The sequence below is a fragment of the Artemia sp. Qi Xiang Cuo genome, chromosome 1 (assembly GCF_049724085.1).
Source record: "Artemia sp. Qi Xiang Cuo chromosome 1, ASM4972408v1, whole genome shotgun sequence".
NCBI classification, from domain to species: domain Eukaryota; kingdom Metazoa; phylum Arthropoda; class Branchiopoda; order Anostraca; family Artemiidae; genus Artemia; species Artemia sp. Qi Xiang Cuo.
The window spans coordinates 21,842,355-21,869,188 of NC_142794.1; the positions used below are offsets into that span (position 1 = coordinate 21,842,355).

Here is a 26,834-nt window from a genome sequence, read left to right on the forward strand (position 1 = left end):
GCTGACACTACCCTCCTTTTCTTGCCTATTGGATTTTGTTTTTCATTTATTACTTTTTTTCCTTCGTTGTTTCATGTTTTTGGTACTTTTCAATTAGCTGGTACGCACGCGAAAAGTCAAGTTTGGTTAGTGCTAATGAAATAAAATAAAACAAAATATGATGAAAATATAATAGTTTAGAAACAAATTTGGGCTATATTTTTGCACATTTGAGGGGTGGAAAGGGGGGGGGGCAAAGCATAGCATATACTAAATACGTAATCTATCCTGGGTACCTTCCTCTCCCCCCCCCCCAAACCCCAAAAAACAATAGTTTAAATACTGTAAACGCAATGACAAACCACGCTTTGCTATCCAATTCTCTATTGACTGATACCCGTTTGGCTAGCTTCCTTTAGCTTTATCTTGGGTGTGTACCAGCTAATTGACAAGTATCGATTTTTTATATTATCTGGTAGGCGGGTAAAAAAAAGAATAATAATAAAGAATCTTCCGATCACTGGCTGCCATATCCTCCAATTTGTAGTAGTTAGAACATAGCCCTAATTTTGGATACACCGATAAATCTTAGTTAATATTTTTGGAGCTGTCCTGTACGTAATGCATAATTGAAATGCCATATCACACTATTTTCAATAAATTTTATTTTTATGATGATATAAAGCCGTCAATTTGATTTTGATTTAATTCGCAATAGATTAAGTTAGTTATCCTTGAATAGGATAAACCAACAAATGATTTCTTGTCAGTTTTCATCGGTATAACATCCAACACTTAAGGGTTGTATCAGCAGGATTTCTCCACGGGGTGTCATAAAAAGAAAATTTACTTTTTTGCTCAAATATTTATACTTCTGAATATTTGAACATTTATTTAAAAATATCACTTGACGAGCCCCTAGTAAGATCTAAGCCAAAGGAATACTCCTATAATCTTTGTATTCGAAAAAGTTATCCATATTTTACACCAATTTTCGTAGTTGAAATAACGAAGCAGAGGCTGTGTATTGTTAGTTCAGTGATGTCAGGTGCCAGACATTAGATAGCGCACCAAGGGAAGCGAAAATGCGCAATCGAAAGAGAAGCGACATCCGCGCATTTTCGCTATATTTTTTTTGGGTAGAGTTGGAAATTCAGGGGAAATTAGATCTTGCAGGGATGAGTGCAAAAAAAAAGAGAGAACGTTACCAGATTCACAGACAACGTTACCAGATACGCACAAATTGTGTGAATTTCATCTTTCAGAATACTAGAACTCAAAATTGGTAGGATTCAGTCTTCATTGACAGATTTCGGCGCCAGATTCCAAAATCTGAAACAATGAAGCATTTTTCGACAGATTACATGCGCTTTCGTGGTCGAAATTTTCTGTTCTCAGTCTCTGGCTTGACAAGAAAGATACTTTCCTCAGTTCTCTGGTATGTCAGAGAATTAAATAAAAGAGGAAAATAAAGTAAATCTAACAAAAAAAAATACTTACCAATATGTAAAGTGGTATTTTACAGTACTTTCTGAAGGTTATGCTGAATTATTCCCTATCAACAATGGAAATTGTGATTAAAGAACTAAAAAAAGAAATAGGCACTCAGTATACTGAGTAGGCTATACACAGTATACTGATAAGTTATACAAAAACGTGGAAGATAAAGCCGCGTTTGACAAAGATAACTAATATATGGGATTTTCTAATGAAGAACAAAAGAAAAGCATGATCCTTGAAGGTTACATCTCTCCGAAATGTCATTTAGGTAAGTAACATCAAAGTTTACTTCCTTATACAATGTTTTTATGACATTGCAATCCTAAGCTTCAAAAAGATGTAAATTCTCAAACTTAGTTATGAGAACAAAATGTTTCGTAGCTTTCAAAATATAAATTAGAACGACAAGAACGACCAAGTCAAAGATAAGAAATTAGACCGGCCGTTATTAATGCAACTATATATAAAATTGCAGGCCAAAGGCAATGTTCTGAGATTGTTTGTTCATGAAACAGAAGCCAAAGACATATGAGACAAAATTGTACTTGGCAGGTCCTTTAATAGTTCCGATTATTATTTTATTTGTGTTTCCCTTTTAACGAACTTTGAACTAGTTTTGTGCATTTTTAATTAAATATTATATTTATCTTCGACTAGTATTCAAGATAATTTTCAAAGTTAAACAACAAAGAAAAATAAAATATAAATTTAACTTCTAAAAACAGCAAACCATCATTCTAAATTTCTGGCCCAAAATTTCATCAAGAGTTTCATTTTCATTGTTTTGTCATTGTTATTGTGAAGGCAAAATTCGCCCACTTTGAGTTTCAATGAGTTCAGCATTTCAATGAGTTTTGTCATTGTTATTGCGAAGGTAAAAAGCGCCCCCATTGCGCCAAATTTTTTGGACATGCGCGAAATTGGCGCAATACACCAATTGGAAAAATTTAAATTCGATGCGCAATCACATCAAAAAAGCGCCCAAACGGCACAAATTGGAATAAAGCAGCTTTATCCGCACACTCAATGCAAGCAAATTACATCGGTATAACTATACCATTGTTATAATAATGGTTTGACCCCTTCCCCTGAAATTTCTGACCGAAAACGTAACAAAACACATGTAAACAAATTTTTCTTTAAAAAAATTGGACCCTCCCTCCCCGAAACAAATATGTTTCCCGAGCAAAAATCCTAGATATGGCCTTGAGGATAGTAAGAACTACACCTTTTTTTTCCTAAATTTGCACCACCAGGTAAATTAAACATCTTATTTGCCAAATATCCCTCTATTAACACCTCTTATTAACATTTTCAAATTATGTTAACAATTGACAACTTATCAATATTTGGATAGGCGTATACAAATCCAACCCTTAAAACGAAGGATGGTGGATACACCAGAAGAATAATAAGCTGCACCATTCAGCAGGTGCCTCAAACAATGAAAGTATTTGTCGGTTATATAATACACAATCGAGAAGTGAAGTTTGGTTACAAAATATGATGAAAATATAATAGTTTAGAAACAATTTTGTGCTATATATTTGCACACTGGGGGTGGTGGGGGTAAAACATAGCATATACTAAAGGCGCAACCTAAACTAACCAAAATACCAACTGGGCTAAATACGCTCCTCCTCCACCCCAATCTATTCAAAGCCTCCCTTTTTACACCCACCCACGCAGTTCCCATTTCCTTTAAATCTTTCTTTATGACGTCCTCCCACTCCAGACGGGGACAACCTGCTTTCCGTTTAGCCCTAGATGGTTGGCCTAAAAGAACAATCTTCGGCAATCTGTCATCCTTCATCCGCACAACGTGCCCTAGCCACCTCAACCTTTCTTTCATTATAGGCCTAGACAGCGGTATTGAACCACATTTTTCGTATAGCCTATTGTTTGAAATACGTTCAGTCAGCCGGGTACTCAGAACAACCCTTAAGCAATTTCTCTGGAAAACATCTAGCAAATCTTCATCCGCTTTTCAGAGCATCCATGCTTCAGAGCCATATTTGACCACTGCAATCACTATAGCTTCTAATATTCTAATCTTGGTTTGCAGACTTATCTTCCTATTCTTCCAGACTTTTCTTAACTGTGGAAAAACACGCTGAGCCTTCACAGCTCTTCTCTTAAAACTTTGTCTACGGCATCTCTCAGTCTAAAAAGTATGATATTACAAAGTAATTTACTACCTACAGAGACCAGAATAATGCTTCGATAATTACCACACTCACTTTTATCACCTTTCTTATAAAGTGGCTTAATTAAGGTTTTCCTAAAATCATTAGGTACTTCCCTTTTTTCAAAAATCATATTCATAATCTTCAGTAACTTATTTCTAAGCTCAGAGCCACCATATTTAAGAAACTCATTTACCATCCTATCAGCACCTGGAGCCTTATTATTCTTTAATCCTTTTAGTACTGTTGCTAATTCCTCGTCACAAAACAAATCTTCCTTCACATCCAAGGTATCACAAACTTTTTCATTTTCCTCTATATCTTTTCCTGCAACTCTATCTCGGTTAAGCAAATTCTCAAAATGTTCGACCCATCTCTCTTTAGTTTTTTCATTATCGCTAATTGCGACCCCATTCCTATCTTTAACTCGGCCAAGTCCGGATTGACTATCCCCTCTCAATTTTTTAACGTGCCAATACCATATTTTGCTATTGGCCTCAGGCGGCTTGGTGCTGCGGTGATTTTTTAGTAGTAGTATTAGTAGTAAAATTTATTTTCCAACCAAGCCAAAGATAAATATCTGGTATAAAGAAGTTGCTTGACCAGTTCCTTGTGCCATGTTCGCATCATTCGCGATCGAAATTCTCGAGTGTGTTTTATATAACCGACAAATACCACAATGAGTGCCTAAGCTGAACCATTCAAGGTCACTCAAGGAGTGCCTAAAACTATACATAAACAATTCCTCTGGAATACACCTAGCACATTTTCTTTGACCCTTCGAAGCACTGGTGTTTTAGACTTAATTGACCACTGACATTTAGCACATCTTCCTCGACCTTTCAAAGCACCGGTGTTTTAGACCCTTACTTGACCACTAGCAACTAGCATATCTACCTGGACCTTACGGAGCACCGACGTTTCAGACTTACTTGACCACTGACATCTAGCAGCTCTTCCCCGATTTTTCGAAACACCGGCGTTTTAGACCTCTAATTGACCACTAACATCTAGCACATCTTCCCTGACCTTTCGCAGCTATCGCGTTTTAGGCTTATTTGACCACTGACAACTAGCATATCTACCCAGACCGGTACTTATGTATTATAGTCACCACACCCAAGAAGTGACGTTAGGTTAATACTAATGAAATATACCAGAATATGATGATAATATAATACTTTAGTAACAAAATTAGGGAAACTACAACAGATAATTATGGAAAGAAGGCCATCAAGAACGCATTATATTAAATATCTAACCTAACCAACCCTATACATTGAATATTTAAATAAAATATACCTGCATAGCAATTAATTATCCCGGAATGCACGCAGGGAAACGGGTTTTACAACAGATAAAGAATAATAGTGTGGTCACTATAACGAATAAGTACCTATACACCATTCGAAGGACCGGCGTTTTAGACCCGCGATTGACCACTGACATTTAGCACATCATCCTCCTCGACCCTTCGAAGAACCGGCGTTTTAGTTTAGACCCGTACTTGACAACCTTGACAACTGATAATCTGACATACACAACGAGAGAAGATAACAAGGAAATTTGTAAACCACTTGAGCACTGACATCTAGTATCTCTTCTACAACTTTTTAAACGGCCCACGGTTCAACGTCACAATTGATCATTCAAATCCTAATTCTTTAAACGGTAATATTGTACTAAACGGACTCTTTTATTTAGTGCTAGTTTGGTTAATGCTAATGAAATAAAATAGGATGAATAGATATTAGTTTAGAAACAAATTTGAGCTATATATTTGCACATTAGGGGGGGGGGGCAAAGCATAACATATATTAAATACGTAGCCTAACCTAACCTACGTGCCTTTTCCCCCCTCTAAACCCCAAAAAATAACAATTTAAATACAGTTCTTGCCTTTGTTTATATCCCAGAAGGCAGAGTAAACCTGTTTTCATAACGCGTCTCGATCTATTTCGTGACTGGTATGCATTGCCGTATATAAAAGAGTCCGTTTATTACAACAGTACCCTTTAAACTTCAGGGAAACGGTTCGTCAGCATTTTTTAAGATGTCAAGCTAAAATATAAATGCAGATGCTAAAAAAGTTTTCAATGAAAAGAATGTAAATGATGATTGAAAAGCTCTCCATCACCTCTAAGAGGTTTCTGCGGATGTTTGATAATAAAATTAAGGATGATAGCAAGATTAGATTGCTCATTCGGTTCCCAAACTTTCGAAGTTTTAACGATTTATTCTCTTTTTCGAAACTACCGTACTAGAAACATCTATCCATTTGCTGGGAATTATTTTGAGTGAAAGTCCCGTATTTCTTGAAAAAGTAGTGGCTCAATTTGTTAGTAACCGAACTATAGGCAAATTGTCTTAAAATAACAGGCAAACACTGAAAGCCACGATTTTCCGGGCGTATGGCTGGGTACCAGCCCATCAGTTTGAACGGGCTTAGGTTCTTTCTAACCCTTTATTTGTCAACCAACCTTCACGAAGAAGGTGTAGAGGGAGATCCACCCTCCAAGATTGGTCCAAGAAACCCACATGGGTTTGGAAGGAATGACGTCCAAAGTCCATTTCCTCGTTTTTAGGCTCGTCCCTTTTCTACATATATGTGATCTGACTCAAACATTATCTGATTCTCATGGTCTTGCCTGGTTTAAAAATTGTTGACAATTTTTTTTAAATAAACTAAAAATGCTGCATTTTTTAGTATTACCGATTCTAAATCTCAAGCTGATAGCGTCTATGAGGGCTCCAGCCAGGGGCGTCATTTGCTATGAAGCAGGAGGGACAACTTCCCCCTCCAGACCCAAGTTCCCCCTCCCAGAATTTAGTTTTCCCCCTCCCCCAGTTAAAATTTAGGGTACTGATGCATTATGCAGGCACCGCGAAGAAGTCAAGTTTGGTTATTGCTAATGAAATAAAATAAAATAGGATGAATATATAATAGTTTAGAAACAAATTTGGGCTATATATTTGCAAATTATGGGGGATGGGGGATAAAGCATAGTTTATATTAAATACGTAACCTAACCTAACCTAGGTACCTCCCCCCCCCCCCCCCGAAATCCCCAAAAACAATCGTTTAAATATTGTAAGTCATTGAGAAACAACACTTTGCAAACATTTATCTATAGCGGTCTCTTGCAAATAGCCCGTTTGACGGGTTTCGTGACTGGTTTCCTTTATACAGTCTCTTCGCGGTGCCCACATAATGCAAAAGTACCAAATTTAGTTTCTGCAAATGTTCTTGTCAAAAATAAAATAACACTGCATAATTCAATTATCCGGAAAAACAGGCCAGTTTTCTTTAGTATATCTTTGCCTTTATGGTAATTTATAAATAATTTTTCAGTTTTTAATGTCATTTTCACTTGATTTGGGAAAATGTGCTCCAACTCGCCCCCCCCCACCCTCCAGGAATTTGACGCCGCTGGTTCCAGCAAGGAGAGCTCTCTTGAATCCGTCACACTGTTCAGTTTAAGGTTTACCAAGTGCCCCTTCTCCCACCAGAAGCATAGCTAGGGTTTTCAGTACCCGGGGACATTGTCACCCCCCCCCATAAAAGCCAAAATATAGCTTAAGTAGAAAAACTCAGTTTGACTCCATGTAAGAGAGTGCACCAGGGGACAGCCGTCTCCCTGGCCCCACTAGCTATGCCACTTTTACCTAATCTTCTCGCCAAAAGCAACCCACTCACTAAAATAATTTAAGTGAAAAATAGAATAATAGAAAAACATGCCATAAATAGGGCAAGCGTGTGTTGGTAAGGGGTCATCCGTTAATGTTTTCGGCCAGTCAGTGAAAAATCTGTTTTATACACATCCCTGGGCAATATACGAAAATTTGCTGACTTCGTGGGGTAGCTAATCGTCGTTTGCTTATTTCTGATCAACAGTTTGTTTATAATACTAAATAAAGTCAAGGTAAATTTATACTTTAGCTACTTTTGGCTATTTTGGAAAGGAGTTAGGTTAGGAAAATGAAACTTTCAGGGGTGGGTTTACAGGCTAAAGTATGTCCTGGGAAGGTATTTTGAAGAACCTACCTCCACCCCTTTTCCCTCTTAAGGGTCCTGACCTTTGATGACCTTTAAAAATCTGCGTGTAGTAAAAGTGAAACCTTGAAAAATAAATCTTTTGCTTAAAAGAAGTACAATAAAATTGTTTTCAGCTTCACAACGTTGTTTTCAGCTTCACAACTTTGTTCAATCCCAATTTATAAGGTTTTAAAGATAGCCTATGCAAATTCATTTCGTAAATTTTGAAGAAAAACATTGATATGGCTTAAAATTCTACCAAGCAACAGGAATTGTATATTAGAGTTAAATCCAGAGAAAAAGAAACTCATGACTGAAAATTAATGAAAAATATAGGTTTGTTAAAATTTCAATAGGTATAGACCTGGCATGAAGGCAAAATTCAGGACCTTCTAGAGGGAGATAGAGTGGAGGTTAGTATTTCAAAATACATTCCCGGGATATACTTTAGCCGGTAGACCCATCCCTGAAAATTTAATTTTCCTAACCTAACCCCTATCCAAGATAGCCAAAAGTTGCTAAAGTAGAATTTTACCTAAAGTCAATTTTTAAAAATATAATCAAGCTTGTGCATACAGCCTAGGGCTATATCTGGTCGCATTACAGGGAGAGAGCTTTGAACTTAATTGCGATAGCATTGATTAATACGGAGTCGGAAACATTATTGAATGGGGGATAGAGTGGTATATTTTTTTAATTGATTTTGGACATTATGCGACAACATTTCTGATGTTAAGAAAACACTACAAATGTAAACGAATAGAACCAGTCGATCAATCTTTCCAAATACAGCAGTCACAACCACCATAATTGCACCCCAGCCTTCATCAGTTTCTAATAATCATATTGTGATGCTTTTTCCATTTTAATAATTCACATTTTTCGGCTGTATTTCTATTAAATGTTATATTTCCAAAAGTTGTCATTCTTATGCACAGACATGACACGGTAAATATTTCGCAGTTCATATTATTGACTTACGACTAAAGTGAACATAACACTCGACGCCCTTTTTATGCTCTTTAAAAATATAATAATCGCTTCTATCGCAAATTCAAATTTACCCACCCCACCCCCCTAATGTGCAAATATATACCCTGAATTGCAACCACACTAAGAAGTTATCAACACTAGTTAAGTTATTGAAAAGTGGTTAAAAACATATCACTAGTTTATAAAGTTGTTCAAGAGTAACATATTCCAAAAAACTTATTTATAACAATTCAAACCTCATTTATTAGGTGGCTCAAATACAAAACATTTTCCTACCGTTTCAAGTTTTTTGAATGCCGTCGACAAAAATGCAGCTGAATTTTGCGATTCAAAACTGCCGTCGACAATTCATGGTATTCCAATTCAGGGTATATTGCAGATTAGGGGGAGGGTGGTAAATTTGAATTTGAGATAGAAGCGAGTATTATATTCGTAAAGAGTATAAAAAAAGGCATTGAGCGGTATGTCCACTTTATTCGTAAGTCAATAATATGAACTGCGAAATATTTACCCATGATGCTGTAAAGCGGTTAGCCTAGTCTAATAGTTTTGGCCTTATGTCTACATTAGGAGAAAGGGAGGGTTGATAAAGTAAAGTTCAGCGCTATAAGTAGCCTAATGATATGTTTGTATTTTACGATTTCTAAAAGTTGTTAGCAGAATTTTTAGGTGTTTACTTTTGAGTGGGCCTAACTGTACACTAATGCCGAAAAAAAATAAGTACATAGCCTAGCAGATGAACCAACCTCAAATTCCGACATATTCCTTATTAGATCAGCCTACTCCAGAAGGACTACTTGTTTACACGAAGCGGTCACACCTTCAATTCAAAAACAGACGACGCAAGTCCTTTCTCTCGTCTTGACTCAATAACGAATTCAAGCGCTCTATCAGCTCTGGGCGAGATTCTTTCCCAAATTTTTGGCAATCGTCTCGACGTTTCAAGAATATAAAAACCGCAAATGACGAAATTAATAAGCCATCTATCTTTTGGGTTCGTATCGCGGTTCAACTATCTTATTAATCAGGCCAGTTTGATCCGGAAACGGTTTTGACACACTATACAACATGTACACTGAAATTTGGTCATGAATAAATTATAAAGGGGACTTAATCGTATCTTGGTTTTAGGCGACTTGTTGCTGCAGTGAACTCTTAGCTGCAGTGGCGTAATCTTATCAAAATCTTGGGGGTGGGGGGGGGGTAAAGTTGGAGCCAATTTTCACAAATCAAGGGAAAATGACAGTGAAAAATGAGTCATATATTACGATAAGGGCAAAGATATACAAAAGAAAATGATCTGTTTCTCTGGATACTTGATTTGTGTAGGCTATCTTAATTTTGACAAGAGTTTTTGGCAGAAACTAAATTTCAGCAGGGGGGGGGGTCAAAATTGAATCCGGAGTGGGCAGTTGCCCCCCTGACCCATAGCAGATTACGCTTGGGGGGAGGCAAGAAAGGTCCATTTCCGGATAGTCATGTATCCGGCTATATAATATTTTTTTTATCCAAATTATTGGGGGTAATTACCCCCCCCCCCCACCAAACGATGCTCCTGGTAATACTAAAGCTATATAATAGCGGCTCTACAGAATGAGAAATGCTAGAAAAAATAAAAAATACTTCCGTATTAGCCAGTACACACTGGAGAAGTTTGCTCAATGTAAGATCTAAAAAAATAGGTTTCATAGCCACAAAGACAAATGACGGGTGATAGAATGCATTGGACTTACATAATCCGGGCTATATATTTGCACATTAGGGGTGGGGGTAAGGTTAGGATAGGTTATTTTAACCCCCCCCCCTAATGTGCAAATATGTTGCCAAAACTATATTACTATATAAACTAAAGTATTATATTTTTAACATATTTTGGTATATTTTATTAGGATTAACCTAACTTCACTTCTCGAGTATGAACTCTTACGGAAGTACCAAAGAGACATTTCTAGAATGGTAATTTCATGCTTCTTGTGGTTTAAATCGTGCTTATGATAATTCATTCCCAGCCCTCCTGATGGCTCCAAATATAGCCTAAGGATATGCAGGCAATCAAACTAAAAAAGACACTAACACAGTGAAATTCTTACTTTATAATATGCAGCATATTTAAAATAATTAAATTAACACGATTCGTTCTATTGTTATAAACTTTTTAACTCATTTAAAATAGTGCTTTTTATCCGATATTTAGGATAATCGTTAAGACTGAACTGGATATCTCAAATCTATAATCAATGGAAAGAAAAACAAACTAATCTATGATTGGGGCTGTACACGCAGTGGTGGATCCAGGGGGTGAGCCCCCTCCTAATGTATTGTAAAGTAGTGTAATTTACTTAATTAACGTAAGTTTGCGTTAATTAAACTTGCTCCTAACGCAAGTTTATTGGATCAACCTATTTTGCGCCCCCCCCTCAAAAAGTCCTGGATCCACCCCTATGTACATGTGTCCAACAGGGGGAGGGGCGCAGTGTCAGGGTAACAACTATTATGTTGAAAAGACCACAACATATGGAATCTATTATAATCATTTTGTTGCGTGTTTTACATATAGCATAGGGCTGTATAGGGGGGGGGGGCTGGGGATGAATTGCTACAAATGCAACTTTGAACATAAAAAAAGGCAAACAATTAGCAATATAAAAAGTACCTTTTTTGTTTATCATGTCTCCTTCATGAGAGCCAGTATTCTGCAAATTGATTTCTGGTATGGGGGGGGGGGCTTTTTTAAAATCTCAACAAAGCGCTAAGGGTGACCAAGTAGATTTACATTTCCTTTAAGGATACATCTATATAAATATATTTTATACAGTGCGACCGGAATCGATTCTTGGTCGATGCTCTTTCGTCACTGTTGCTTTTTTTTCCAGCGAGGTTAAATTATTTGGCTTATTTTTCACTTACAAGAGGTCTTAGAAATATGGCTTTCCATTTAAATGAGGCATTATTTCTTAAGAAGTTTGTTTTCATTTTTGGTAACAATGGGCCGTAGTTCGCTGTTTAACGAGGTTGCAGCTACCGCTTAACCCAGGACTAGGCCACTTTTGTTAATAGGAAAAAACTATGGATAAGCTTTTTAAAGTAATTTGGCTATGAGGGTCTAAGGTATCGGTTCATTTTGGCAAAGAGTAGAAATGACCCTATTGATACTGAACGAACTCCTTATATGGGCATAGAGTCCTTAGGGAGAACACGTGGTTAATCAAAGTGGGTCAATGACCTCTTTTTCCAAGGTCGATTTATTTGTTGTTGTTATTGTTTTGGCCAAGTGCACGCTCGGGGCGAATGTTATGATGCAGGAATAGGAAAACAGGATCACGTGTTTCCTTCTTAGCTAATCAGCGAGTAGGATACATCCCCCTTCTCATCCAATCAGAGGCTTATGTACATACTAGCGGCGGAGTTTTGCAGATAATATGAGGAAAGGATTTTTGCTAAAGTTTTATTAGTCTGTGAATAGAATTCAAAGGAGTAAGAACAGTTTTGAATTTATTCATTTAGATATATATTTATGTGTTGATCAGTGGAATATTTACCGTCATAGAAGTTGACAGTGGAGTTGAAGGCAATAATATAAGAGCACCAAACATTTCGGTGGAAATCACAAGAGGATCACAACTTTGTCTGGAACGGGGGGAAGCATATGCAAGATATGCGATATCTTTGAGCAAATTTAAAATGGAGGATCAATTATGTTTCGCTGCTAAATTTGATATGGCGCATGTGAATAGAATTCAAAGTTCTTTAAGTGCATTAGTGAAGCATATTGAAGACAATAAGCTCTATCGCTAATTGTTCATGCCTAGTACTATTGTTGTTGTTGTAATTATCATATAAAATTGTTTCAAAATTGAAAATGTTCTCTTTCTTTTCCGGTCTGGATAGGTTAGGCTAGGGGCTAACGAATCAGGGTCAGTCTAGAGTCAGCAGTTAGAGTAAAAGGACTGAAAAAAATGAATAAATTTGAGATAGAGAGAATTAGATCAAATTCAAATTCAAATTATTCAAATTAATTTATTTACCATAAAATAATACAAACAAATTTACAGCGGCCATCTACAAAAACCCGAAGGCTTGTTTACGATGGCTGCAAATCCATTATTATAAAGCTCTACATCCACATAAAAACTATCTCTTTACGGGGAAAAATCAGCACTTGAACTAAATCAACATAAAGAACATCTCCTACTCTAAAAGGATTACACTCTAGAAATGGCAAGTGAGAAATATCACACATCATCCTTAAGACATCCACTCAAAAAAAAAAAAAAAAAAAAAAAAAAAATACATCTAACTAAATCAACTATGACAAAATCAATAAGTATCAGCTCGGCTATAGAGCTGACTCCGTGCGGCTCTATAGCCGCAAGGAGTCGGCTATAGATCTCTTCAACGCAGGCTATTCTCTCGTCAGGGAACACTTGACAATATAATAAGGACTGATTCTCCCCCATTGGACTATTGTATGAAACTTTTAAAATTTGACTCAACTGCTTATAGTCAATTTATTGATACATTAATTGGAACAAACCAGAATCATATCGTCGATATATTTATGAAAACAGTGCTAATGAATTCAGTGTAGATGGCTCCCCCGCCATTCAAAAGAGGTAACGTCGCAGAGTTACTCCTCTCCCCATTCCTTCCTTAGAATTTATTGAAGAATAACGATTAGCTCTGTTTTAGCCGTGAGAGAGTTGACATTGGAAACCAATAATGCTCTATACATGTCCATTGTGCATGTAAACTCTTGGCAGTTTGAATCAATGTAAGAATTGTAAAATTATTTATGACTATAGTGAAAAGTGTAAATTATGTAACCCTTGTAAATTACATAGAGGCTATTCAGTACAAATTAAAGTATGTAATTCATGTCTTGAAGAGATTTGTGACTCTCACCCTAGAGGGCATCTCTGCTCCAACTGTCACTATGATAAATGTAATCAGTGAGAGAATATTTACCCCGCTATGATTGGAAAGAATCCCTAACATGATTTTAGTTTATTTCTACGAGATTGGTATCGTTGAGGATTTAAATTATTCTGGGAAGAGGAACCTGGTCTACGATTCAACTGTTGGGCTAACAAGACAATTTGGTTTCTACGTCATCGTTGTGACGACACTGCATATTATGACTATAAACCAAGTGATTTTTATTTGGCAGTTACCGAATGTGATTCAACATTTTAAAACACTGTATGTGATATTGCTTCAAATAGACAGATTGAAACTCTTGAATTTCATAATATGAATGAAAATAGTATCATTGACTATACAAAGAGATATGACAAGAGTGAAGTTACATTGTAATGTAGAAAATGTGACCCTGACTTTGCAGTCAATCAAGATCAATATACAGTGAATCCAAATGACTTACCGGCATTAGTGGTTCACGACAATTGCATATACATCGAAGAAGAAATCTAAAGTGAAGATTTAAAGACATTGTTGTATATATATATATATGCATTTTATTAATAAAAAAATCATAAACATTTTTTAAGCACTTTACTCTTAGGGCACTGAAATCAATACTGTATAGGTCCGAGAGGATATTTTCACTAGAAAGTCGTTCAGACGTGGATTGTCACTATAAATGTGGAGAAACTGCTTGTAAGTATAGCCGCGACAACGGAACATAAAATATAGTATTGCATGGAAGCCACAGCTTTTAGTCGTTAAATCCTGCACCCTCTTCCGATTTTGACTAATGGTTTTTCAACTCCTCTCGATAAAGCCGCTGATGCGAGGCGTGTAGAATGTATATGGTAGGCCAAGAGAATCAAAAAATTCAATTGTCTTCACTGTTTGATACATGCACAACCAATGACCGGTCAGCACAGTCGACGGACCCCTATTAACAATAATTAAGATATTGTTGAAACTTTTAATTTTTCCAAGAAAGTCCGAGGGCAGACAATAGGATTTGTACTAGGACATGTAGGGGTCCATATTAAATACATTGATTATTTGACTGGTGTTCATGGCGCCAAGTCTAGTAGAACACTGCCTTCGGGAGTGATTTCCTTATAGGCTTCATATTGATTTAGTGAGATTAATGCAATACTCTCAGCTCCATAATTGTACATGCTTAGTATTATTGTTGTTGTTGTAATTATTCAATAAAATTGTTTCGAAATCGAAAATATTCCCTTTCTTTTCTGGTCAGGTTACGTTAGGGCTAACGAATCAGGGTCAGTCTAGAGTCAGCAGTCAGAGTGAGAGGATTGAAAAATGAATAAATTTGAGAAAGAGAGAATTAGATCAAATCTAGTGTTTATGGAAAAACATTTGATTTTGGATGATGATTTTCTCCCGGCCCCGGGGGGGGGGGGTGGGGGTCTCGCCCGCAGCTCCCGGGGGGGGGGGGGTCCCGCCCGTGGCCGGCCTTCGGCCCCGCGGGGGGCCACTTTTAAATTCATAATGTTCAACTGTGCTAGTTCATGTTCCAAGTGTTTTTCTGTTGTTTTTAAGTGTTGTTGTATAGAAAAGTGTTCATGTTGCTGGACAAAAAGTGTTTAAAGACAATAAATGTTGTACAGATAGTGTTATTGTTGATGGACAAAAAGTGTTTTTATTTATGTTGTACATAAAGTGACATTTTTATCGTTGTTCATGTTCATGTTGAACAAATAGAGTTTTCATGTTGCAAATAAATGACCATGAAATTATGTCAGGTTCTTGTTGAACATAAAGTGTCATTTTTATGTTGTTGTTGTTCGTGTTGAACAAATAGTTGTCATGTTGCAAATAAATTACCATCAAATATTGTTTTTTGTTGTTGTTCTTGTTAACGTAGATAGATCTATGGGAAAATTATTGCTACTACTACTTATTCATTGGACACGTATGATTTAAAGTTAGTTGTAGTCCAACTGTTGTCAACAGCAGCAGCAGTAGCATGTATCAATTTAAAACACCCTTCAGATCGTTTCTGTGTGGTCCCTCAATGTCGGGGAAAACAACACTCTTAACTAAAATAATTAAAAATAGCGAGAAAAGGTTTTTGAACAAACCTAAAAAAATTTACTATTGCTATAGTATTTGGTTGGAGTCCTATGATACAATAAAAGCAACTACCTAAATTTAACCAATAAAGTTCATACGAGGGCATCAAATTTTTAGTGACATTGAAAAAAAGTCGTAGTAAATGATCTATTACATTATTTAATCCATTTAACAGTTCCTGCAGAAACTACAAAAGTTGTTCACTGCTTGCTCCCATCACGAACAGATTTCCGTAAACCTAGTTCTACACAATCTGTTTCATCTGAGCAAGTGTATGCGAACCCTTGCATTGAATTGCACTATCTATATTATCTATCGAGTCGTTCGTGATTCTAGCGCGCTCATAATTCTCAAAAAACAGATATACCCCGGCGCCCCTGAATTTCTGTTGTCAGCGTACACTCAGGCGACTAATAAACCCTACGGTTACATTTTGCTGGAACTTAATCAGGGCACGCCCGAGGATCTACGCGTAGTCACCGACATTTTCGACAATGAAATTATAGTATATCTTCCGGTGAAGAGTAGAAAAGGTTATTAATTCACATCATGACACTGAAGAAACTACATGAACAGGGCCATTTATTTTCCGTTTAAGCACTTCAAAAGCCTTGCTTAGGAAAGTTATACTCAAATATTGCGTTGACAATGATTTAATTAATCTAATGTCTGAACTTTATTTAAATTTGACCGAGGGCAATGTTCAACTATCAGACGTTGTTAGACGACAGACAAAGCAACATCGTTCCACTGTATGCGCCTTTTCTTGTAAAAACAAGGGAAAAAATTTAAAAAGAAAACGGCTCCTTCAAGCGGGCGGTAGCTTTTTCACACTTTTACTGCCAATAATTTCAGGACTTGTAAACAGTTTTCTCTAGAGAATGGCAAAACCCTATAAATTGACACCATTTGAACTTGTCCTCTCGCCCGTCGAACATTTTGAAGACAATCTAAGCAAATTCATTAATGATGAGAATATTGCCGATGGATAAAAACTTCTTTTACTTCGAAATGCATTCCAACGTGTGAAAAAACATAAGCACTATGGTGATATACCCACCGCTGTCAACAATCCCTCTAAACAGAAAACATCTCCTCAATATTTTGCAGCAGCAGTGCAATCAAAGGAGAAAGAATTCATTTCAATTGTAATGAAAATTGCTAACCTATTACCAGTCACCTATCGAGAGCAGAGTAAAAGAATATTATCATATCTCATGTTGGAAACTGATGATGAACATCAAGTTCAAGTCGACAGCACAGGGAAACGAATTATAATTCAGGGAAAAAGTTATAATCTAGTTGATTTAATTTGTGATATGGTAATGAATCGTAAGGGAATTTTATCATTTGATGCTCATCTATACACCTTTCTAAATGCATCACACTTCTCCAAAAGTCTTATTGAAAATACGAAAATTCTTAAGAAACTAAGAGAATATAGTCCTCCAACAACACCGGCGCCATTTAAAAAAGAAGAAGAAGATTCAATATTGGAAAATCATAGTAACAGCAGCAGCAATGAATTTACAACACCTGTGGCTGCTAGTCAAAAGCGAAGACGAATTAATTCAACCCTCCAGTGTGCAAAAGGGGAGTGGACATTACACTACGTGTTTGCGTTCAAAATGGATGAAGTTCTGAAATGTGTATATGAAAATATTGGTGAAGCGGGAAGTTTAAGTTCTCCCAAAGCGCTTTCTAAAGTTGTCTCCGGCAGCACATTAAAAAAAACAAAAGAGTATCTAGAGAATGAACCGAGTTACACACTGCACCGGAATCACAGGCTTCGCGGCTAACAATATCGACAAACTAAAGCCTTTTCACCTCTGCATATAATGCAAACGGATCTTTTAACTTTAGACGCAATTCAACGGCGTCACAATGCACCGTACAAGTACATTCTGCTGGCAATCAGTGTCTTTAGTCACTATGCCTATGCCAGTCCATTGCGATCGAAGAGAGGTGTTGAATTTGCTCGGGCCATTGAAAGTATTCTCTAACAGGATTCGTATAGAAAAATTCTATCGGATCGTGGCAGTGACTTTGTTAATCCTCATGTTGCAAAAGGTTCTATTGAAATATAATACAACACTTTATCATAGTCACAGCCCGATAAAGGCTGCATTGGCTGAATGATTAATAATAACGATTCGTCAATTAATTTCAAGATATTGTACCCTGAAAAATACAAGGGCTTCTATTCATGATTTAGATAAAATCATGCAGATATACAACCATCAACCTCATCGATCTCTATCCAACTCAAGCCCTCGGGACATTCACTGCAATGAAAATACATTTGATGCTTTTCTAAAGCAATATTCCAATGGGGAAAGAAAAAATGTGAAGAAGAAATTCAATGTTGGTGATACTGTTCGAATTAATAGAACCACCAATATTTTTGAAAACGGGAATTATTTATGGAGCACCTAACTTTTTAAAGTGTCCAAAATCCTGGACACAGAGCCCAAAACACATCAACTGCGAGACACTAAGGATGATGAGATTCTCGGCAGTTTTTATGAATATGAACTGCAAAAAGTTAGAAACACAAGTGAAATTTATCAAATTGAAAAGATATTAAAGAGTCGTACTCGTAGGGGCAAGAGACAGTTGCTTGTTCGCTGGCTAGGAAACAATTCAGATTTTGATTCTTGGGACAGTGCTGAAGATATTGACAATGCCCAATGATTTCTATGTGACTTTCATGTCAAATGTATCTGATCCTCTCTACAGTGACTTGAATGGAACAAGTGATTTTTGAATGAAACTCTCCCCCACCATCAAATTCGACGACGGAACATATGAAGTGGCTCTTGTTGACTGTATTCTCAAAAATACCTACGACATCCTGAGAAAGGATCGTAAATATGAAATAAGAATTATTCCCTATGATTGGCCGCCATCATCCTCATGTGATCAATAACAAATTCAAAACATCACTTGGGTGGGTTGTCCATATATTGAATTACCCTACGAGGAACTCACCTGTATGAATGATTTATGTCGTTCTATTAATAAAAGAATTTCCGCTCGTAAGAAAGGAGCTTTTCATTTCAACTATTCAAAGGAGGAGGGTAAGACATTAGTTCACCTATTGCCAATGAAAAAGTTATTCTCAACGATAGTGTTAAGGCTGTTCTTGTCTTTCAGCGCAATTTTATCACTGACAAAAGTGCCGAAAAAAATAATTTCAATGTCTCTTAAAACCTACTTGCATTTACCACGGGTCTTTGTACATTTATCTATTCTTAATTTTTGGACACGTATCGAGTTGGTAATTGAAATTTCTCCCTCCTACGTGTTCTTTAACGGAAAACCAATCAAGAACATATTCACCACTACAATATAAAGCATCTCCAATATATTCCCGTGAACACTTCCTATTTGGAACTCTGTCAGTTAACACTAAGAACTGAATTGGGTGATCCCATAGCAATTTCAAAAGGTTTGGCTGTGATTACATGCCATTTTCGTCCCATCGTTCAACAACAAGATGTCTAATAGAAAATTGGTATTCATTTGTCCTGATATTGACTGCTATGTTAATACTCTTGACTCAAGACAACAGGGCAATGGAATGGAACAATACAAGGGGCTTACTATAATGTCTGGGTATGGTCTTGGCAGCTCGTTTGCTAAGCTGTTTTATTCTGCGCTCCGTCTGGAAAGAACATATCTTGTACCGTCTGCGGCGGATTTTGCATCCTCTACACTATACGATTGGGGCTCTGGCAAGGATTTTAAAAAAAAGGGCTACAGAAAATCTTAGGTCCAGTGCGCGAACCCTTGGCGAGAGATTAAAACAAAATGGTAAAGGCTTAAAAAGGTCGAGAAACAATACATCACTCATCAGTATCCACTCAGGTCGGAAACGAAAGACATCACCCCTCTTGTCAAAGAAAAGAAGGGAAAAGCCTACACGTACTGGAAACAAAGAAGAAGCCCCAGGAAGAGAATTGTTAGATCAAAACTAGATTTCTTCTCATAAGATGTCCTACCTACCGAATAAGGACTATCAGCCTTCAATTACCGCCTCATTGAATCTATTCAATGCAGAAAATGTTGATGTGAGTGTCAAGCATGGATACTATGAACAATTTTATCCTAAACAACCCCTCTCCGATAATATCCACTTTCAAATTTATTCCAATGAAGACTACTTTATGGACATGTCTTCAACATTAATTGATTTACAAATGAAAGTCCGGAAATCCGATAATACAATGCCAATTCGGGCTGATGGAATACCCTATGAAAATTGTATATTACATAATCTATTTCGTGAAATTAGTGTCTACATCAATGGCACGCTGGTGAGCACAAGCAACAATCTCTCAAATTATACAAGCTATATGCAATTCATGCTGATGACACCCAAGTCATACAAGGAATTGAGAGGCACCTCCAATGGATATTAATATATTACTAATACTGATAGTACAGATGCACTTAAAAATGCTACAACTAGAGAATTACATCTAGTTGGAAAAATATATTATGAAATATTTAATATACCCCAATGGCTGCCGACCAATGTTAAAGTGGATATAAAACTGACGCTTGCACCATCCAATTTCATATTGAGAAAAGAACTTGCTGCCAATCCTGATGTAAGTCTCTCCCTCACCTCGGCAATACTTCATGTACGCAAACAACAGGTCATGAGTTCTGTTGCTTTGGCAGTGGAAAAACTGAGAGCCAATGGAAATAATATTAAACTACTTCTTCCTCATATAATCACCAATCAACGTCATATTGCCATGGGCTCAAGTACCTTCACTGATTCATCCTTTATCAATGGCGAAATTCCTTCAAAACTCGCTTTGGCATTTGTAAAAAGCGCCAGTGCAATAGGATCGTGGACTGGATGCCCACATAAATTCGAGATGTTTGGACTTTCATCTCTTGTGTGCAAAGTAAACGGAATCCCACTCTACAATCTTTCTTTTGATAACCCCTATAGAATATTGTATGAGTTGACCTTGCAAACTCTAGATCATAATTCACAACTATTTGAAAATGTTATAACCGAGGAAATGTTATATAAAACACATGGTGTTATTGTACTGGATTTGTCTGGGACACAGGATATGAGTATAGTAAATACTGGGAGATTGCGTTTAGAGTGTAAATTTTCCGATCCATTGAGTGAGAGTATTGCACTAATCTCACTAAATCAATATGAAACCTATTGGGAAATCACTCCCGAAGGCAGTGTTCTACTAGACTTGATGCCATGAACACCAGTCAAATAATCAATGTATTTAATATGGATCCCTACATGTCCCAGTACAAATCCTATTGTCTGCCCTCGGACTTTCTTGGAAAAATTCAAAGTGTCAACAATACCTTGATTATTGTTAATAGCAGTCCGTCGACTGTGCTGACGGGTCATTGGCTGTGCATCTTTCAAACAATGAAGACGATTGAATTTTTTGATCCTCTTGGTCTACCATATAGATTCTACACACCCCACATCAGCAACTATATTGAGAGCAGTGGGACAACTATTATTCAAAATCGGAAGAGGGTGCAGGATCTAACGACTAAAAGCTGTGGCTTCCATGCACTACTATATTTTGTGTTCCGATGTCGCGGCTATACTTACAAGCAGTTTCTCCACATTTATAGTGACAATCCACGTCTGAACGACTTTCTAGTGGAAAATATCCACTATATTGATTTCAGTGCCCTAAGAGTAAAGTGCTTAAAAAATGTTTATGAATTTTTTTATTAATGAAATGCATATATATATATATATACAACAATGTCTTTAAATCTTCACTTTAGATTTCTTCTTCTTCTTCGATGTATAGGCAACTGTCATGAACCACTAATGCCGGTAATTCATTTGGATTCACTGTATATTGATCTTGATTGACTGCAAAGTCAGGGTCACATTTTCTACAGTACAATGTAACTTCACTCTTGTCAAATCTGTTTGTGTAGTCAATGATACTATTTGCATTCATATTATGAAATTCACGAGTTTCAATCTGTCTATTTGAAGCAATATTACATACAGCGTTTTCAAAAGGTGAATCACATTCGGTAACTGCCAAATAAAAATCACTTGGCTTATAGTCATAACAATCAGTGTCATCACAACAATTACGTATAAACCAAATTTTCTTGTTTGCCCAACAGTTGAATCGCAGACCAGATTTCTCTTCCCAGAATGCTATAAATCCGCAAAAATACCAATCTCGCAGAAATAAACTAAAATCACGTTTGGGGTTCTTTCCAATTATAGCGGGGTGAGTATTCTCCCACTGGTCAGATTTATCGTAGTGACAGATGGAGCACAAGTGCCCTCTAGGCTGAGAGTCACAAATGTCTTTAAGATATGAATTACATCCTTTAAGTCGTATGGCATAGCCTCTATGTAATTTACAAGGATTACATAATTTACAATTTTCACTATAGTTATCAATAATTGTACAATTCTCACATTGAGTCAAACTGCCAAGAGTGTACATGCACAATGGACATGTATAGAAAATTATTGGTTTCCGATGTCAACTCCCTCGTAGTTAAAATGAAACTGAATGTCCTCGCTTGTTAAATTCAGTGAGGAGAATGTGGAGGGTAGTCGCTCTGTGGTGATACCTCTTTTGAATGACGGGGGAGCCATCTAGATAGAACCCGTTGGCAATGTTTTCAAAAGTAAATCCACGCTATGATTCTACTTTGTTCCACTTAATATATCAATAAAATGACTATAAGCATTTGAATCACATTTTAAAAGTTTCATAAAATAGTCCAATGGGGGAGAATCAGTCCTCATTATATTGTCAAGTGTTCCCTGACGAGTGAATATCGTTGAAGAGAATATCCTACGTTGAAGAGATAACTCGAGAAAATCATCATCCAATATCAAATGTTTTTCCATAAACACTAGATTTGATCTAATTCTCTCTTTCTCAAATTTATTCATTTTTCAATCCTTTCACTCTGACTGCCGACTCTAGACTGACCCTGATTCGTTAGCCCTAACCTAACCTGACCAGAAACGAAAGGGAACATTTTCGATTTCGAAACAATTTTATTGAATAATTACAACAACAACAATAATACTAAGCATGTACAATTAGCGATACAGTTTATTGTCTTTGATATGTTTCACTAATGCACTTAAAGCACATTGAAGTCTATTAACATGTGCTATATCAACTTTTGCAGTGAAACATAATAGATCCTCAATTTTAAATTTGCTCAATGATATTACATATCTTGCATATACTTCATCCCATTCCAGACAAAGCCGTGATCTTCTCGTGATTTCCACCGCAATGTTTGGTGCTCTTATATTATTCCCTTCAACTCCACTATTAACTTCTAATACGGTAAATATTCTACTCATCAACACACAAATATATATCCAAATGAGTAAAGTCAAACTGTTCTTCTCACCCCTTTGAATTCTATTCACAGACTAATAAAACTATAGCAAAAATCCTTTCCTCATATTCTCCGCAAACCTCCGCCGCTAATATGTAAGCGAGTCTCTGATTGGCTGAGAAGGGGGATGTATCCGAGTCTCTGATTGGCTGAGAAGGGGGAATGTATCCGAGTCTCTGATTGGCTGAGAAGGAAACACGTGATCCTGTTTTCCTATTCCTGGATCTTAACATTCGCCCCGAGCGTGCACTTGGCCAAACAACAACAAAAATAAATAACTCGATGTGGAAAAAAGAAGCCATTGACCCACTTTGATTAACTACGTGTTCTCCCTAGCGACTCCATGCCCATATAAGGAGTTCGTTCAGTATCAATAGGGTCATTTCTACTGCAAAGGGGTATCTCGTCCAAAACAGTATGGGAATAACGGATTTAGAAGATAGGAAAACTGATCTCGGATCGTCATCCTGGGCCGGTTCCAGGATATTTTCTCGGGGGTATTTTTGGGGGAGGGATGTTTACAAAAAAACTTAAAGAAGACATTTAAAGAAGTTTCTTATTATTTTAATTGAACAACCCTTGTGTTTCAGGAGTTGTTCTTAAAGAATTGGGGGCAAAATTTTAGCGTAAAGAGCGAGATAGTGAGGAGGGGGAAACCCCCCTCTTATATGTAATAACTTCTATTCGTTTTAATTTTTAATATTTCTCCCTACCTTCAGCTGAAAAAACTTACTTTTTTTTATTGAATTTCTTATCGTTTTTTAAATAATGCTATGAAATTTGGCTCCACCTCAACGGAAATATCCCCTTTCCATGGGCGCCCATATGGGGGGGCAGGGGGGGGGGGCTTCCCCCCCCCCTGGCTGAATGATGCTGCCTTATTTTTATATTTTTGTTCTGAGATTTCTATTATATAGCATTAAAAGTAGCAATTAGATGAAGTTTGCCCCCCCCTGGAAGTCAGCTTATGGGCGCCCATGCCCCTTTCCCATAGAAATATCCTTAAGATAATTCAATCCCGGTGAAAATTTACCCTAGACATTTACCCTTAATATCCCCACGCGTAAATCCGAGTCGGCAAAGACAAAGCAAGACATATAAAAGTAATTTCGTATAGGAATTCTGGCAAATTCCCCCAGTGTAAAATTTCCCCGAAAAAGCTCACCCCCTGAAAATTCCCCTCCACGTGGAAAATTCTCCTGTGAAAAATCCTTAAAGTAGAGACCCCCCCCCACATGAAAAATGAATGAATACTTCCAAAGAACAAACACTACTCGTAAACAATGGGCAAATTTTATATATTAAAGACCTTTCCCCAGGGCCAGTGGGAAATCAGGTTATTTCCAAATGCATAGTTATTATGGATGTCACCTCTGCTGAACAAAATGGCTATTTCAAAACTTTTTAAACGACTATTTTGGAAAAATCAAGGCGTGGGAGGGGGCCTAGTTGCCCTCCAATATTTCTAGTCTCTTAAAATAGGCACTAAAATGTGTAATTTTCGTTCGAATGAGCGCTATATCAATATTCTAGGACCACTGGGTCGATGTAATCACCCCTGGGAGAAAAAAAAACAAAAAAAACAGGCATCCATGATCATTTTTCTGGCAAATAATATAAAATTACTCATTTTTGCAGAGGGGAGTTTAAAACCTCTACAAATGCCTCTGTTATACGTTGAATCTGATGATGTGTCTTTCATTAAGATTCTTTGACTTGTAGGGGATTCCCCCCCCCCCTCTTTTCAAAAATCAGGCAATTTTTTTCAGAGTCGCAGCTTTTGATGGGTACCATTAAACTTGATGAAACTTATATATTTGGAATCGAACAGTAGGCTACGTGCTACGTGGTAACGAACTGCAAGTAAGAAGTGATCCAGCTTATTAGTAATCAAAACTCTAAGAAACGGAGAATTTATACCAATAAATATATCGAAAGAATTGAATTTTTATGCTGATTTCAAATATGTAAGTCTCATTAAGTTTGATCTTACCTGTCAAAGGTTACGAGCCTGAGAAAATTTGCCTGATTTTCGAACAAACGGGCAAGAATTCCCTAAAAGTCACAGAATCTTAATGACCATCACATTATCAGGTTCAGCGTATCAGAGAACTCTAAGGTAGAGGTTTCAATCTCCTACCTGCAAAAATGTGGAATTTTTATTTTTTCCCAGAAGAAAGATCACGGATGCGTGTTTATTTGTTTCGTTTTTTCCCAGGGGAGATCGTATCAACCCAGTGGGCCTAGAACATTGGGAGAGGGCTTTTTCTAACAGAAATTAAAAGTTCTAGTGCCCTTTATAAGTGACAAAAAATTGGAGGGCAACAAGGCCCCCTCCCAAATCGCTTTTTCCCCAAAAATCGTCCGATCAAAATTTTAAGATAACTATTTTGTTTAACATAGCTCAAAGGTCCTGTAACTATGTCTTTGGAGATAACATGATCCCCCACAACCCCTGGGGAAAGGTGTTTAATTTATCAAATGTATTCATTGTTTACGTATAGTATTTGTTATTGAGAAGTAGGCATACATTTTTCGGGTGAGGAGGAGAGGACGCATTTTCTGTGGGGGGATTTTGTACGGGAGAATTTCCCATGGAGCTGGAAGTTTCCAGGGGGTGAACTTTTCAGGGGAAATTTAATACTGGGGAAATTTTCCAGAATTCCTATACCAGGTGTCTTTATGTGTCTTGCTTTCTCTTTACCAACTCATTTTAACACGTGGAGATGGTAAGGGTAGTTGTCCAGGGTAAATTTTCACCATGATTGAATTTTCCAGAGGATATTTCCATGGGGAGGTTGATTTTTCCGCCAGATGTCCTGGCGTTATTTAAAAAACGATCAGAAATTTAAAAGAACTAGTTTTTTCAACTCAAAGAAAGGAGCAACATTAAAGCTTAAAATGAAAAGAAATTTTACGTATATTAGGGGGGAGGGTTACCCCCTTCTCAACACCTCGCTCTTTATGCTACAGTTTTTTAGTACTTTTAAAAGAAGTTTCTTATTGTTCTAATTAAATGAGCATCGTGTTTCAGTAGTCGTTCTTAAAATATTTGGGACAGAATTCAAGCTTTAGCGTAAATAGCGAGGTATTGAGGGGGTGGGGGGGCAACCCCCCTTATATAGGTAATAATTTCTGTTCGTTTTATTTTTTTGTGGTGCTCCTTACTTTGAGTTGAAAGAAACTTGTATTTTTAATTTAATATTGGCATAATTAGCCGATTCTTTTGATATATCTATTGATATCAGAATTCTGTATTTTAGAGTTTCGGTTACTATTGAGCCGTGTCGCTCCTTACTTACAGTTCGGTCCTACGAAGTGTTTGATCGATCAATGGAAGAAACAACAAACAAATCTATAATAGGGCCTCTACGTGTGTCCGACAGGGGGAGGAACGCAGTGTCAGGGTAACAACTATTATATTGAAAATAGCATGAAATATGGAACCTAATTTAACCGTTTTTATTTTGTGTTAGTTTTGCATATATCCCAGGACTATATAGGAGGGGGTCTGGGAATGAATTGCAACAAACGCAGCCAACCATAATAAGAGGGCAAACAATTAACAAACCCGAAAGGCCTTTTCTTTGGTTTATTGTGTCTTCTTCGTGAGAGCCAGTATTCTGCAAATTCTCCTCCGGGGTTTGGGGGACGGAGTCTTTGTTCTTCCATTAAAATCTCTAGTATAACGAAACTAAAGGACTTTGAAGTACACCTAATTA

General features: G+C 37.0%; 1 protein-coding gene across 6 annotated transcripts in view; it reads right to left on the reverse strand.

The window, feature by feature from the left end:
* Window positions 1-9,590, reverse strand: part of AnxB10 (Annexin B10) — a 73,194-nt gene extending 63,604 nt beyond the window's left edge. For 5 of the 6 annotated variants that reach the window (XM_089095212.1, XM_089095363.1, XM_089095149.1 and 2 more), the window contains exon 1: window positions 9,441-9,590. In XM_089095212.1, the coding sequence (XP_088951338.1) occupies window positions 9,441-9,455 (15 nt within the window). In that variant the 5' untranslated portion in view covers window positions 9,456-9,590. The remainder of the gene's footprint in view (window positions 1-9,440) is intronic. The other variant, XM_089095292.1, reaches the window with a different exon arrangement.
* Between the last annotated feature and the right edge of the window lie 17,244 nt (window positions 9,591-26,834).